Below are 15,302 nucleotides of genomic sequence, written 5' to 3'. Positions count from 1 at the left end.
GGGGAAGATTAGAATGACATGGCAACACATAGAAACTGAAATCTGATTGGACTAAAATTTCGACCATACACATTACGTATCGGAGCGGATATAAACAAACTTAGACTGTACATAGAACTTAGAGCTCTGATGGAGTTTAGGCGAGACCGAGTAGAGAAGGCCCTACTGGTTGTGTCACAAAAGAAATTACAAGTAAAGACCTTGAAGACCTGTAACAAAACACTCGACGGAATCATTAAAAATGTACAACATCCAATCTTAACCATTACACTGCGTATTCAGTCTACGAAAGGTACAACTCCATCCATTTTGAGTCAACCTGGCAAAAAGACACTCGTGTAATATCATTTGACCTGGCTCGCTTGCTTTTACTAGTCTGAATCGTAGCGAATTATTAAAACAACACACATCTTTATCTGGTTGTCATTAATCTGACTGTGTGAGCACACAAGGAAAGGTAGATGAGCTATGTGCAAACATATCTGCAGCGAGAGCTGTTAATTCTCCTCCCCTCACACTTGCTCCTGGCGCAAATGCGAGCGTTTGACCTTTTTAAAATGCAACGCCATTCTTGGACTTCAGAGTGTAAGATCATGATGCGTGCTGCTAAATCTGAAGGACTTCAATGCACACTGGCAGTGAGCTGCATGCTTGCCGCCTGCTAATGCTGCACCTTGCTTTTGGGGGGGGGGGGGGGACGAGGGTTGTAAATATCTCAAAACGGTTATTCTTATGATGCACTCTCATGCTTTTAACCTTATGATGTAAGCCGACATTTTCTCTATTGCAGGCGTCGAGGTAAACTAAGAGACTGAAAGCAAATTAATCGAATCAAAGAAGTTTTGTATAATTTTGTGGCTTCAAACGGAATTCGTATTTACGAGCCGATTTCCCTCATCTATGCAAGACACGTGCATCCATCCCTCTTCACACTCTCAGGTGGCATTACTGATGGAGTGTTGTATGCTCTTTGTTTACATTTTGTCCACCACTTACATGCTAATCAACATGCTACATTGGGACGTTCGAAACGAAGCACAATTGAGCTAGCGACGTCGTTCAGTGCCAATTTCGATTCTTTGGTGGCACGTCGAAGGTCTGATGAGATTTTCCGGCAACGACGAATGAGAAACAGTCAAGATGTCGAGTGGGATGTTATCTTTTCTGTCGGAAATCAGGTCGTCTCATTCTTAGACTTGGAACATCATCGGAAGAAGGTCACAATGAACTTTGCGTCAAAAAAGTGAGCCTTGAAGTTATTTAAGTTGATTAAGAAAAGACATTGAAAGACATCCTCGGAAAAAACAATCGGATCGTAAATCGTGATCGCAATGGTGAAAAAAATCGGATTGCTTTTCAAGAATGTTCAGTCCGACTAAGAAACAGTTTTAAACGCACGCTTGACAGCGTCAGCCTCTCTTTCCTTTCTTGTCGCTGATAATGCAAGTGGCAAATCAAGCTCTTGCTATTTTTTCCCCCCCTCCTCCTCAAACAGGTGCAAGATCTCTCCGCTCGCTCAACACATCAAAAGCGCACACACACAACCTGCGAATAAATCACAGCCAACGCTAAGAATGAAGAGCGCAAGAGTGCATGTTGATTTAAAGCCTCGTCTCGTTTCATATTCATGAGGTGCAAAGCTTTGGTGCTCCCCGTGCTTGTTTACCACCTCGTACTGCCTGCTGTCCTTGGGAGCAGGTTTGATATTCCACCGAGCAAACGTGTTGACATAAGCTTGCCATTTTGCCTCCCGACATGATGCACGCGCTCACGTACATCATGGAATGTGCTCTCCTATTACGCCTTCCTTGTTAGGTATTAAAAACCCTCCCTTGGGATGTTTGTGGCTTCCGTCGAGGTGTTGACAATAGTTTGACTTATGTGGCTGTGAGATTGGCAAAAGTACTCACAGGGTCAGATTTAGCATGAGGCAAACACAGGAAATTGCCCAGGGCCTCCGCATGTCTCGTAAAAATGGACTAATAAAGTTTTATACACTTGGAGCGACGAAAAGGTTGAACCAACTTGGACGTGCAGTGGAAATGGCGTCAAGGGTAACACAAGTGACATGTTTCATTACGGAGATAAAAATAAAACTTGTATTAAAAGCAGTTTTATGTTTTCTTAACTTTAGTGTTGAGGTGAGTTATTAATGTAATTATTGAGGAGTATTTCAAGGAGAATTTGACCTGGTAAGATTTAAAACCGAAACATCTGTAGCTAGCTAGCTAACATCTCATTTTAAGCTAAACCTACTCATATCTGATACAACTATAGCAACTAAAATAATTATTTTTGCATGAATTTGAGATATTTCATTTTGGTTAGATTTTTTGGGTCGATTTTGAGGCTCTTCGAATGATGATTAGTTTTACTTTATTTTCTTTGTCTTTACTGTATTGCGTTTTTACAAAACCTGTAGCTGTAACAAAGTGCTTTACGTAACATGATGCAAAATAATACAACACATAAAACATCGACAATAACACAACCGGGACAACTATCGGTTAAAAGTTGTGCGAGTTTTGAATACAAATGTTTCGAGTTCAACGAACTAAGACGATGTGAGCGCAACCTCTGCAACTGTGAAACCGTAGCTCATTAATCCTTGCAAGTCTCTCCCCAATGAAGAATTAAGAAGCAGCAGCTGCTCTGAAAGCACTACAGGGAAAAACATCAGCTTTTGAGGTGGGGGAGAGCTGGGCCTCCCATAAGTGCCTTTCTCCCATTCACTCCCACGCGTCCCCCCCTCTGGAAATAGATTTGTTCATCTCACTTATGTTCTCATTTGTATTGATGAAGAGCTCGCTGGCTTTCTGGGTTTCTCTTATCCCACAAAGCCAATTAGTCACTTAGCAGGTCTATCTGGGCGAGCTGACATTGCGCTGCTGCCCTCTGCTGGTGAGCGTTTGAACCGCTTTGGAATGGCCATAGCGCTAAACTATATCCAACCATTGTCTGAAACGCTTATCATAAAATGTTCCATAAAATTGTGTGAAACCACACGTACATGTATTTTAGACTTGTTTTTGTTTCGGTTGTCCAATCAGGAGTCAGCTCTCATGTGTTGCTATGTTGATCTAATCTGCCCAAGGCCTTCCCAATCAATTGTGCTGGATAATGTAATTTAAACTAGATTAGTATTAGAACTATTTTATCAACCAATCAATTCACCCTGAGGAGGCCAATCTGCCGACGTTAGCAGTTTTCCATCCACTGATTGTCAAAATGTGTTCCAGCCAATTTGAGTTTGCAAAACCCTTCTGTAGCTATCTGCACACATGAATAAGAGATGTACATTTATTGAATAATCAGCATCCCCAAACGTAGATAAATATTAACTCAAAACTAGTGTAGTAGCTAGCGTGCAGCCCACCACTGTGGTTTACAGAGGTCTGGAGCCCGCATTAAGATTGGCGAATCCCAGCACTTCCAGGCTGTCGTAGTCGTCGTAAGCATCTTGTCCAAACCACATGAAGTCTCCTCCGTCCAGAGACGACTCACCGCACTTTGTCTGGTGGTCGCGCGTAAAGCGCCGGCTCCTGGTGGCTTCCACGACGGGTTGCTCTGCAAAATCAGCCCCGTAGACCGAATTTCTCTCCATGGTGAGCGGGACCCCGTGCTGGCACATGCAAAGGTGAGATTTGTGGTGACTGACTCCCTCGTCGCATTTTTTACGGCCTGCACCCTGGGCCCATGAGAAAAGACTTGAATAAAGATGATTTCAAGGAAGTACGCTAGATAGGTAGATTGGTTGGTACTCACATCATCAAAGACAATGATACTGTCCTTGACGGATAGCTTGTTGTCATGATTTGAACTTGGATATGCTCTTGATTTCTGTCAAACAGGAAGACATTCAAACACAAAAAATGAGAACATTTTAAGGAGCTGCTGTGGGCCACCGCTGACATCAAGATGCTCACGCTGAGCTAACTGGCCAAGAGTGGCCAATTTTGTTATCTCCTCTATCTAACAGGATCTGAAGGAATGCGTTTCGATAGTTCTTGACACCGATACGTACGTCTGTTCTCGTCTTGGTAAAGCGTTCGAACTTAAAAGCTTGCGGCAATTGTGCGTGAATCTGAGTCAGCATCCTCCCGGTGCTCGTGGATATCTCACGATTCCTCCCCTCGACGGGCTGGGCATCCGGATGAGGAAACTGAAGAGGAAATTACAGCGTGCTACAACATTAGATATACTTGAACATCTTCAGGGCTCCATTAAACAAAAACTTGTTTTTATATATTACAGATGTTCATTTTCATGAGTGCAAGTAAGTCATATAAGCATGAAAATTGCCTTACCCATTTGCCGTCATTACCCATTGATTCTGATGAATAACGCTTGCCACCTTTTACCATGCTGACAGAGTTTGAAGGAGTAGTTTGGCAGCAAAATGGCGCATGTACGCACACACTGCTTGACTTAATAGGTCGTGAAAACACTGCTGGTGACTATGGCAACAGTGCATTTGACAACCAATGAGATATGAGCTCTTAGTTGGCCACTCAAATGAAGAACTGCAATACAAAGGGGGGGGGGGGGGGGGGGGGGGGGGGGGGGGGGGACCTATAATCATTCGTTTTTCTTTCAATTAAGGATATAAAGTGATAAGAAATTTAACTGAGATTTGACTTAACAGTGACACAACACTAATAAAAGGAACATTAAATTAGCAAATCAGTGACTTTATTCCCACAATTATCAGAACAGTTATTTTAGCTTTCCCAAGTGATTTATTAGCAGCAAATATGACTTATTCTAAAAATGTTTAAAAGGTTGTTTTCTTTACAGATACATTCCAACCAAGGGATTGATAACATGAACGGTTATTTTCGCGGTCACTTTAAGCGCGCTAAAATTTTACGTTACGTTATAGAAAAGCATTACCTGGATAAAGGTCATTTGTGTTAAAGTAACACTGAAAACACGGTTGCAAAAATAAAGTGTGACATCATAAGTGTGTAATAAGGTGACACAAGGGACTTTGATGAGGTCCAACATCATCATTGCGCTCAAAGTCATCGATTAATAATACCTGTTAGAAATTATTTGTCTGACTTGAATTCCTTGATTAATATTTAACAGGCGATTACAATCTTTTGAAACGACATTTTGCCACCGGTTTTAAGAGTTGCTTGTGACAGGCTCACTGGCTTTCTTCCCATTCTTGTACAGGTGCCTTCTCAAACGCTTGGCCACACGTTGCCACCTGGAAAAGATCGTCCAATGAGTCTGGGAAACGGGCCGGTGTTGGATTTGCACGTACCTCTCCTGTGCGTCGTTGTATTTATTCAGCCTGTCCGCCTCTTGCTTCTTCTCCTCCATCCACCGCCGCAGAAGATTCTCCTTCTCGTTCCAAGCCTGCGACAGCGCCTCCTTCAGGCCGCTTTGCTCCGTGTGCAGGGTGGCCAGTTCTTTTGTTTGTTGCTCGATGGTGTACTCATGTTGGTAAAGGGTTGTCTTCAGGGTGTTGCTTGTCTTAGCCAGAGTGAGAGCCTCTTGGCGGTGGTGGGACACACTGAATTGGAACGAGAATGATTTGGTGCATTTGAGATAAAAAAAAGGAAACTAAAATTACATGTGGAGTACCACAGGGATCTGGTTCGGGACCACAATCTTTTTTCCCAAACTTAAAAGTTTAGACCCAACTTGGTATGTAGGAAGTTGAAAGGTTACAGGCAGCAAATAGAAGGTTGTACACTAGCAAACTAGCAAAGGTTGCATGCTATCAAAATCAAAAACCACAACGACAAACTCAACAGCATCTTACCGTGACTGCCAGTGCTGCAGCTCAGCATCTTTCAGATGCAGGACGGTGGTCAAATCGGAGACAGTCTGAGACAACTGAAGACACACAAAGACATGAGCAGACCATAAATATGCTCCAGATGTTCAGTTCAAACTCTGTTCTTACCTTATCAGCAAGATGCTCACTTTCTCTGAGGCCAAGTTGAAGTAATCTGACATTTTCCCCACCTTGTGAGCTGTTCAAAGTCGATGTTGAAATTTTATTTGTCAAGTGTTATCAATTTGGGAAAAGAATGGCAAAATAACTGCTGACATTTCTAACCTTGTTGACTGGACATCCTCCAAGAACTGCTGGCGAATTTCAAAGCGTTCTTCCAATTGAGACACTAAAACATAGGTCAAGTCAAGGCCAGTTTATGCAAAGAATATTTTGAATATAAAAATAGGCTTACAACTTCTATACACGCCCTCGTATGGATGTTTCTCTTTTTGATTTCTACGTTGCAGTTGAGCACGTACATGATTCTTCCAGCTCGCCATGACAGTACACACGAACAAGTACTTTGGCTGTCCTAACACACCAAATCGAGTTTTCTTTATCTTCCATGCACGATTGTGAGGCGGTCGAACACAACAGCTGATTGTTAAAACGTTGCCGTCAGCTGATGAATGCCCCGCCCACAGCTGGCACCGTGATCTCCTTCAGCCAATCAGCAGCTGAGTGAAATAATAGTCTCGAAATTAATGATAAAATATATCAAAAGTGTTATAGGATACAACGTGGTAGCCTGTTTGTTTTATTTTGCGTGCATTTATGCGTATTTTATATGCATGTTGTGAAACGGGATGTTTTTTGGTACTTTTGTTGGGAAACGGTCAAATCTAAAATTGGAGTGATTTTTTGTTAATGATATAATCTAATTTAATTATCTTGTGATATAATTTAATTATTAATTGGGCCTTTTTTGGAAACAAATAAAAATCGAAAAATATGTAATTGAGTAAAAGGAACAAAACTCGATGGGATAATAAAATATGACATTGCATATTTTTGAAAAGAATATGAAAATATATTGCACAAAACGACCAATTTCTTAAGAGTTCTTTCCAGTTCTTTCCAAGCGGAAATGAGAATATTCTCAACCATTCTCGAACGGTGGCCTATCAAGCACTTCCGGGTTCACGTTCTCGAGTTTAACAATTATATTTATCTTTAAAGCAGTATAAAATGAAATAGCATCATATAATATATTATTTTATGTATTTCTAAATATTTTCATTTAATCTGAAACATTATTAGTTCGGTAAACGAGTTTGTTTTTAGAAAGCGGAAGTCGCGTGACGTCATGAGACGAGACACCAGCTCAGGGTGAAGATAGAGTCAGTCCAATAGTTCGAGATGTGTTCGCTGCACGAAGTTTGACAGCATGAAACAAAATTGTTTCCTTCGCCGTTTACCAGAATCCTGTGATGTAGCGTGTCCTGTCTTGAGTGGCTATGGAGGGGCTTAGCAGGCTAAGCTAGAAAACACCAACTTTTGCTGATCGAAGTGTTTTGACAGCTTCATAAAAAAAGCTTGTCTCGATTTTCCTTTTGTGACTGTCCACTATGAGCTCGTCAGATGAATCTGGGGATCATTCCCCGGAAGAAGAGCATCATCTTCCACGGTGGACAACAACAAGCATGTAAGTAGAAAGATCTGCTATGGTTGTATTGGGAAATATTCTCTCACTCTCTTCAGTTGTTCACTACTTTTCAAAATGATGGGATACACCGAGGTTCTTATTTGATTTGGCTTCATTTAACACGCACCCACTTGTTAAGGACTCGGCTATATGCACGGGAAACAACAGCAGCAGCAGCAGCAGCAGCGAAATCAAGAGCCGTGCTGTGGTCAAGTACTGCGCCGCCCCGCCTCCCAGCACGTATGCCCTGCTGCAGGAGAAGACCGACCTCAAGCTGCCCCCCGCCAACTGGCTGCGAGAGAACCCTCAGCTGGGCACTGCTGGCACCACCGTGTTGGGCTCCAGCGGCAAGGCCAAGCTGTTTTCAAGGTAGCAAATCATTTGTGGTGGCCTAGAGAAACTGGGTGATGTTCTTTCCAGTTGAGATGATCAGAGGTTTCTCCACTAGATAGCAGTAGATGCATAATTAAGATGTCTACCCACATCCTGTGACACATTTAATCAACTTTTTTTTTCCTGGGTCAGTTTTGGAATGGCGTATGACTTTATCGACTGCATCGGGGATGATGTGGACGTCGTATCAGATTCAGAGGTTTGTAGAAACAGACTGCATCTTCTCATGCGTCCCTAAACATCCCGTTAATGCCAACCGTCCACCCCGACAGAACATCAAGAAGCTGTTGAAGATCCCCTACAGTAAGTCACACGTCAGCATGGCCGTCCACCGTGTGGGTCGCACCCTCCTTTTGGACGAGCTGGACATCCAAGAGCTCTTCATGAGATCCTCACAGGTACTGATTTGTTTTGATTAAATATCAAATTTAATGGCATGAAAGAAAATAGCCTGAAAAAAATTCTACTTTGTAGACGGGAGATTGGACGTGGTTGAAAGACTTTTACCAGCGGCTTATGGATCAAAAGTGGCAGAGAAAAAAGAAGAGCAAAGAGCATTGGTATCAGAAAGCCATCCTGTCAAAGTTCCTCTATTACAGGCGAGTTCTTCAACTTACTCAAGCAATAAAGATGAACTTGCCAGTTCATTAAACATCTGCGTTCCTTGCAGTATCAATGGCGACGGCGCCGCCGAACCGGTCGCGGACAACTTGAACGACGACGAAGAGTGCGGGGCGCGGGAGTTTGGCTCGTCGTGGCCCACAGCCTTCACCGGTTCTGATGCGGAAGAGACGGCTGCTTGTAAACAGGTAGTTCAGCGTTGATCATTTGACATGACAACAAAGTCAATCACATTTCGTTTCTTTTTTATGGTCTCGTTTTAGGAACACGTCCCCATGGACAGCAAATTCGCTCTTGGCCAGGTGACGTTGGCGGCGGCGCAAGAGCAAAACCTCCCAGCGCTGTTTAACGAAGGCGAAAACAGTCAGGCAAGTTGGTGCGGTCAAAGCGGGCGCCATTTCACTTGACGGTTTAACGTCTTTTTTGTTCTTTACAGGGTTTAAGGAACGACTTTGTGCGAAACATCATGTGGACCTTTGAGGACATTCACATGCTGGTTGGCTCCAACATGCCCATTTTTGGAGGGGGCCGCTATCCGGCTGTCAGCCTCAAACTTAGGTTGGAATGTGTTTGCTGGACTTTGACAAAAACGTATCATGTCCTAAGATGTTATTATTTTTCAGGGACAACAATAAACCCATCAATATCCTGACGGGCATCGACTATTGGCTGGACAATCTGATGTGTAACGTCCCCGAATTAGTCATGTGCTTTCACGTCAACGGCATCGTTCAGGTAAAATATCCCAAATTGTTTCTCTTTGACGGCTCGCCTTTTTTTTTTTATTACGTTTTGATCCACGTGTTACAGAAATACGAGATGATCAAAACAGAGGACATCCCCCATCTGGAGAACTCGACTTTTTCCACCAGGGTGGTGAAAGACATCGCTCAGAACATTCTTTCTTTCCTCAAGTCCAACTGCACCAAAGAGGGCCACACCTATTGGCTTTTCAAAGGTAGCAGTGGAGAGAATTCGCTTCAAAATGCGCGGTTATACTTTTAACGACCCCCTTCCCGACGTATCATTAGCTAGCGGGAGTGACATCGTCAAGCTTTACGATCTTACGACGCTGTGTGAAGAGGCCGAAGAAGAGAAGAGCCACAATCCCTTCACGCTTCCCGTGGCTGTGCTGCTTTACAAGTAAGGAAACGTCTTCATTGGTTCCAAAAAGACGAGTGGGGGGAAACAAAACGTCCCTAAATGCTTTGCTTTGTACTTCAGAGTGGCATGCAACCTGATGCTCAACGCCCGAGAAAACAGAAAGCACTACGGCACAATCCGAACTCTGCTTTTAAACTGCGTCAAACTTCTGGACCAAGACAAACATCCTCAAGTAAGCTTTCCATCCATCACTAAGATACTTTTCTTTGAATTTCACATAAGCAACCATTCCGGTAAAGTAGGGAGAAATTTGGAGCAAACCCGTCCCGATCTCACCTTCTCCGCCCACAGATCATCGCCTCGGCCCACTACATGCTGTCAGAGCTTTTCCAGCTGGACGAGCCTCAAGAGGAGGACGAGGACGGGGGCGAGTCTTTCCGGGCCTGCGGCTCAGAGGACAGCTACAGTAACGATGACCGCGAAGAGGACGACGAGGACCTGGGGGATGACAGCGATGACAGTAGCGAGGAGAGGAACAGCCGCGCGCAGGCCGACAGCAAAGCCGTGGCTGTCATCCGATCTGTTGGAGAGCTGTCTGTCCCGGAGAAATACAAATCCACTCAGCTCATCCGAGTCGGTGTAGTTTTTATTGTATTTTGTATTCTCACTACCGTTCTATTAATTATTTTGTTGTCTCTGCAGCCAGGTTGCACTTTCCCCATCTCGCACGACAAAGAGGAGCGATGCAGACATGTCCTCAACTATGTATTGAAGGCGAGTCTGTGGGATATTTACGAGACATCTAATGCTAAATGCACTTAAATAAATGCCCCCCTGACAATATTTGAGCAAATATTTTTCCAAAGATGTTTTCATTGAAATACCACACAGGGCCTGAAGGCAGTCGATAGTAGCATCAAGATGGAGAGCGACCTCCCAGCCGTGGACCCCAACACACCCATCCCTCTCAAGTACGAAGACGGAAACGCCGCTCGAAGCCGCTCCGTCGAGAAAGGCATCTCTCCTCTCCTGGAAAGAGGTCAGCATCTCATTTGGCATTAAAGCGGCAACTTTGGCTTCTCAACCTGACCTGCTCTGTTTCAGTGGTGCCGTCGCTGGCGGAGCAAAAGCATCCGACGCGCTCGGGCATGATTCCCGGCTCGTGGCAGCACCAGATGAAGCTGCAGCTCTTCCTCAAAGCCTCCAAGGCGTACTACGTGCTGTCGGACGCCGCTACCAACCTGCTGAAATACGGCCGCGCTCTGCGCTACATTAAGCTAGCTCTGCAAAGCTACGGTACGCTAGCTAATCCAACTTCAGAAAAAGGAATCATCAGCGTTTAGCCACAATTTCTCCATCCTGTGTTGCGTGCAGATGCCTACTGCTCCATTGGTGGCGCGCTCCACCCGCAAGTGCTGCTATTCCACAGCCACTGCCTCTCGCTATGCGGGGACATCCAGCTCATGTTGGCCCAGAATTCCAACAACAGAGCCGCGTACCAGGAGGAGTACAGCTACCAGACCAAAGAGGACCAGGAGCTCTTACACAGCCTGAATAGAGAGAGCAGCTGCCAAGGTCAGCCACACACTCACAGTGGTCGCGATGGAGGCCAATAGTGGTCCTCACGATTCCTCTTTGGACCTCTTCAGCGTTCAACATGGCAAGCGATCTGGCCACGGACCCAGAGTACCAGCTGTTTGTAAGCGGCAAGTGCTACGAGGCCGCCTACGAGTTGCTTCTCTCGCACGCCTTGAAGGAGGAGGCCCAGGAGCAGCTGGCTCAGGTGCTCAAGCGGCTGGGGAACATCCGCAACGAGATGGGCGTCTACTACATGAACCAAGCGGCGGCCTTGCAGAGCGAGCAAGGTGAGACCGCCGTTAAAGCCCGAAGCGACGACGTCGCCGTCTCTAATCGGCGGTCGTTCTTAATTCGGCAGTCAAGACCTCGGTGTCTGCCGCCGAGCAGGAGCTGTGGAAAAAGAGCTTTGCCTTCTTTGAGAACGGCATGAAGGACTTTGAGGCCATTGGGGACAGCACCAACAAGGCGCTGCTGCTGTGCAATACGGGCAAGTTGATGAGAATCTGCGCCCAGGCCCACTCGGGCATCTCCACGGATGACAGCAGAGGGGAGTTCTCCCCCGAAGAGGCGCTCTACTACCACAAGGTGGCGGTCAAGTCCTCCTTTTGCTCCCTCAGAATCATTTCAAGCGGCTTTGATTTAAATTTGTTTCTATGGTTCTATCTTTTGACATTGACCAGGCCATAGACTACTACCTGCGTGCCATGAAGTCGTTGTCATGCCGACAGAACCACGAACCGGTTTGGGACAGCGTCAACTGGGAGCTGTCCACCACATATTTCACGCTGGCCACGCTTCTGCAGGACTATGCGCCGCTTTCCAAGAAGGCTCCGGAACAGGTTTTCATCTTGCTTGTTCGTTTTTCATTCCAAATCGACAACTAGATCACCTCAATGAGTCTTTTGTTTTTCTTAGATTGAGCAGGAGGTGACCGAGGCCATGATGAGATCACTCAAGTACTGCGACCTGCACACAGAGTCTGCCCGCCAGCCGCTGTACCAGTACAGGGCGGCCACCATCCACCACCGACTCGCCTCCATGTACCACAGCTGCTTCCGCAATCAGGTGGGCAAAAATATGGGCCTTAACTGTGTGAGGATCCACTTCAAAGTTAACGTGCGTAAACGTGCATTTAGGTGGGGGATGAGCGCTTGAGGAAGCACCACCGGAGCCTGGCGGAGCTCCACTACAGCAAGGCCGTCAATTTGTTCCTCAGCCTCAAAGACGCGCCGTGCGAGTTGCTGCGAGCACTACTGGAGAGGGTGGCTTTTGCCGAGTTCACCATGGCAGGTGCGCTCCCAAGCCATCTAGGGCTTTGCTACACGACCGAGGGAATTTAGATTCCTCACCGCTACTTTTGTGTCTCGCCGCAGCTCTGAACAGCAGCGCGGCCAAGCAGAAGAGCCTGAATACCGCTCTGGAGATCATGGTGGAGACTCGCTGTGCCTTCCAGATCATTCACAAAGAACTGCTTGAGGAGCAGACCGAGGTGTGTGGCAGACCCACTGGGTTGCCATCTTGTGACGTCATTAAACGCATTTTGCATGATATGGCCACAAGGTGGCGTCACTGTGCCGACACACTCACCTCCCCTCTGCTTTCTGTGATGTGCAGGCAAGCAACACAGCTCTTCCCGGATCTTCAGGCTGCTCTGCGGCCGGACTGAACGTCCAGGAAGTGGCCAAGCTGAGCGCTCTGTTCGAGTCGCGCTTCTCCGACCTGCTCCTGCAACTCATCAAGTGCATGACGAAAACCAAACGCAAACCCAGGTGAGCACCCCGGGCAAAAGGAAAAAGTGCTTTTACGCCACGGCAGAGAGCCTGAGAATTTGTTGCTGTGCAGCAAAAAAGACGAAGAGCTGCTGCAAAGCTACAAGAACGTTTACTCCAAGCTGCTGCGCTGCGACAAGAACACGCCGCTGCTCGACCGCGTCGGCCTCTACGCCGAACTACTGCAGCAGCTCACACCGAACGCCGACGACGCAGATATGTTATCATGACCACACTGTAGAAGGTCTTAGTAAATATTGGACTGAAAAGTTACTTGCCCCTTTTTTCAAGACAGGTTTGAAGTTTCTACATGCACACATTTATAAGGATTTTCAGCTTTCAGGTAAAACTCAGATCAGATCACGTTTTCGGGAGGTCAGCTCAAAATACTACAAAAATGACATGACCAAGATGGCTGGATACCATTTTTGTCTCTTATTTCCTGTCAAAAAAGAACATGATGGCATTTGAATGATAGCCATTTTGGGGCATTGGAGCCATAAGACAAGCGTTTGCCTTTCTGCAAAACCCAGTGAGGGTGTGACATTGCGGGCATCCCGCATTCAGGTATGTACGTGCACGACGTCCGCATGTTGTAAAAAATACTTTTCGGAAAAAAGATTGGCGGCATCGCCTAATGGGTTTTGTTTGTATAGAACCTGCTGCTATGTTTTGTAAAAGAGGCTTTGGAGGCCTTGGTTGCTTAATCAATAACAACTTTGCTTATTCTTGATATCCAGACCTCACATTGGTGTTTTGATTGATTTTTTTTTCTCAATGTTGCTTCCTCAAAACCAAAACAGTGCAATTGTGTAAAAATGTGTTAATGTTGGGAATGTTTGCTGTGACATGGAAATAAACATTTTAGAACATGTTTATGCACTTTTTGTTAACACCCTCTACCACCACCAGTGACCGTCCAGCAAATATGAAAGCTTACTTACAGGTTGTAGCTGTGATGTGTAATAACTTATCTTCTCCACAAGGCGGCAGTGTGGGACAAGGGCTTGTGAGATTTGGAAGAATAATAGTAGTGCATCAATAGGGTTTCTACTATTCCACAAACACTGACAACAGAAGTCACACATACATCCGATGACTTTTAATGGCTTTTGTTGCCTTTATGCAAATAAACAACAGACACATTTAGGATGTACAAACGCCCATAAGGCAAAGTTGAACATGAATTGAGCACACTGTGACTTTTTCTACTCACACGCATCACTGAACACTGATGGAAAAAGCAAAACGGAGTTCAAGGAGGAAACATCCAAAAGGCTGTGGAGACAAAAAGAACATTCTGCCTGACACAGAAAAAACAGATGACATCATCACTTGGCAGTAAACTCCACAATAATTGGTACCATTATGTATCCGTTACTTTGTGACAACAGCATCACGTGGAAAAAAAAATTCAAATGTCTTAATTCATTTTTCATCCAATTGGTCACTAAATTCTCATGCTTTTTTTTTTTTTTTTAAAGGCGAACAAACTGACTTGGTTCTTCCCCTTTTGTCTTTGCATCTGAGATTATAAAACACACATTTTGCTTCCTAAATGTATAAAACACCTCTGACATAGACGTTCAATCTTCCTAGTGCGGAAGCGTGCGCACAAATAAAATAATAAATAGTCCATAGGTACCTGAGCGAGGACAAGATAGAGCACCGTTAAGTGGGAGAGCACCATCTTTTTTTCTTTTTCGCCTCCAAATGTCCAAAAAGCGTCACTCACAACCAGTCCTCTGGGCGTCCACTGTAAGCGTAACGTAACCAGTCCAACGGAGCCCTGGTAATGAATTAGTGCAAATAAAAGAGACTCCCTCCACCTGGGGGGACTTCCTCAGCATTTTTTGGGGCTCTTTGGTGGTCTGTAGGGCAACACTGGTGCAGGTCTGAAACCAACAACATCACATTTTTATTAGTCCTACATTTAAGTGCAACCACCGAGCTCATTATAAACGCCAACTAGGCGTCGAACGATAAAGTCCTGACCGACCTGCTCGGTAACGGGATGGTGGGTGGTGGTTTGGGTACGGTGGGGATGGGGATGGGCAGCGGTCCTCTTCCAGAATTGTGAAGGCCCAACGCGGAGGTTCCATGACCCAAGCGAGCGCTTCGGCTCAGTGGGTCGGCGGGAAGCGGCTTCTGAGGAGGACTCGGCTTGTCAAAGTCCTGCGGACGACCGAGCAGTTTGGTTTGTTAGCTTTTTGGCAACGGATATTTGGAACACAAACGGTGCAGCAACAGAGTGACAGACAGTAGAACAATGCTCGCGGGCATATGTGACTAACATTACTGCAGCTAACAGGCTAATGGCACTTTCAATGGTGGACGATAATGTGAGATAATGAAAAAAAAGACAATAAAGTAGGCAGTATTTTTTTTCTTTCTCTGG

General features: G+C 45.4%; 4 protein-coding genes across 6 annotated transcripts in view; 1 reads left to right on the top strand and 3 right to left on the bottom strand.

Annotated features, from left to right (window-relative positions):
- Nucleotides 1-3,286: 3,286 nt before the first annotated feature.
- tex36 (testis expressed 36) lies at nt 3,287-4,523 on the bottom strand. The gene is made up of 4 exons (XM_037271401.1): nt 4,308-4,523; nt 4,025-4,162; nt 3,766-3,840; nt 3,287-3,688 (listed from the first exon to the last, which is right to left on the bottom strand). Exons 1-4 carry the CDS (start codon nt 4,362-4,364, stop codon nt 3,386-3,388), a joined length of 573 nt encoding a protein of 190 aa, XP_037127296.1. The 5' UTR covers nt 4,365-4,523; the 3' UTR covers nt 3,287-3,385.
- Nucleotides 4,524-4,675: 152 nt separating this feature from the next.
- si:ch1073-143l10.2 (uncharacterized protein LOC565165 homolog) lies at nt 4,676-6,424 on the bottom strand. Its single transcript, XM_037271357.1, has 6 exons — nt 6,207-6,424; nt 6,077-6,140; nt 5,921-5,990; nt 5,777-5,850; nt 5,273-5,524; nt 4,676-5,215 (listed from the first exon to the last, which is right to left on the bottom strand). Exons 1-6 carry the CDS (start codon nt 6,292-6,294, stop codon nt 5,131-5,133), a joined length of 633 nt encoding a protein of 210 aa, XP_037127252.1. The 5' UTR covers nt 6,295-6,424; the 3' UTR covers nt 4,676-5,130.
- Nucleotides 6,425-7,102: 678 nt separating this feature from the next.
- edrf1 (erythroid differentiation regulatory factor 1) lies at nt 7,103-13,498 on the top strand. Its single transcript, XM_037271353.1, has 25 exons — nt 7,103-7,439; nt 7,579-7,808; nt 7,965-8,031; nt 8,105-8,230; nt 8,307-8,431; nt 8,503-8,641; nt 8,717-8,821; nt 8,890-9,011; nt 9,077-9,188; nt 9,264-9,411; nt 9,485-9,596; nt 9,678-9,789; nt 9,909-10,190; nt 10,260-10,331; nt 10,449-10,596; nt 10,662-10,853; nt 10,932-11,132; nt 11,207-11,422; nt 11,494-11,720; nt 11,816-11,974; nt 12,051-12,200; nt 12,272-12,425; nt 12,509-12,624; nt 12,750-12,904; nt 12,978-13,498. Exons 3-25 carry the CDS (start codon nt 7,972-7,974, stop codon nt 13,132-13,134), a joined length of 3,390 nt encoding a protein of 1,129 aa, XP_037127248.1. The 5' UTR covers nt 7,103-7,439; nt 7,579-7,808; nt 7,965-7,971; the 3' UTR covers nt 13,135-13,498.
- A 486-nt stretch (nt 13,499-13,984) lies between these two features.
- Nucleotides 13,985-15,302, bottom strand: part of adam12 (ADAM metallopeptidase domain 12) — a 31,934-nt gene continuing 30,616 nt past the window's right edge. For 2 of the 3 annotated variants that reach the window (XM_037271354.1, XM_037271356.1), the window contains 2 exons: nt 14,904-15,079; nt 13,985-14,799 (listed from right to left, as the gene is read on the bottom strand). In XM_037271354.1, coding sequence (XP_037127249.1) covers nt 14,748-14,799; nt 14,904-15,079 — 228 coding nt within the window. In that variant the 3' untranslated portion in view covers nt 13,985-14,747. The remainder of the gene's footprint in view (nt 14,800-14,903; nt 15,080-15,302) is intronic. The other variant, XM_037271355.1, reaches the window with a different exon arrangement.

Source organism: Syngnathus acus, chromosome 15 (genome assembly GCF_901709675.1).
Source record: "Syngnathus acus chromosome 15, fSynAcu1.2, whole genome shotgun sequence".
Taxonomy (NCBI): domain Eukaryota; kingdom Metazoa; phylum Chordata; class Actinopteri; order Syngnathiformes; family Syngnathidae; genus Syngnathus; species Syngnathus acus.
The sequence above is the reverse complement of the archived record's forward strand: the minus strand, read 5'-3'. Positions and strand labels throughout refer to the sequence as shown.

Coding starts and splice junctions, on each gene's coding strand:
- edrf1 (XM_037271353.1), top strand. CDS start 7,972: ATGGCGTATGACTTTATCGACTGCATCGGGGATGATGTGGACGTCGTA. Junction 9,189..9,263: donor ACGTCAACGGCATCGTTCAG/GTAAAATATCCC, acceptor CACGTGTTACAG/AAATACGAGATGATCAAAAC. Junction 11,423..11,493: donor GGCCTTGCAGAGCGAGCAAG/GTGAGACCGCCG, acceptor TTAATTCGGCAG/TCAAGACCTCGGTGTCTGCC.
- si:ch1073-143l10.2 (XM_037271357.1), bottom strand. CDS start 6,294: ATGGCGAGCTGGAAGAATCATGTACGTGCTCAACTGCAACGTAGAAAT. Junction 5,851..5,920: donor GTGAGCATCTTGCTGATAAG/GTAAGAACAGAG, acceptor GTGTGTCTTCAG/TTGTCTCAGACTGTCTCCGA. Junction 5,216..5,272: donor TACAACGACGCACAGGAGAG/GTACGTGCAAAT, acceptor GATCTTTTCCAG/GTGGCAACGTGTGGCCAAGC.
- tex36 (XM_037271401.1), bottom strand. CDS start 4,364: ATGGTAAAAGGTGGCAAGCGTTATTCATCAGAATCAATGGGTAATGAC. Junction 3,841..4,024: donor TTACCAAGACGAGAACAGAC/GTACGTATCGGT, acceptor CCTGTTTGACAG/AAATCAAGAGCATATCCAAG. Junction 3,689..3,765: donor GTATCATTGTCTTTGATGAT/GTGAGTACCAAC, acceptor TCATGGGCCCAG/GGTGCAGGCCGTAAAAAATG.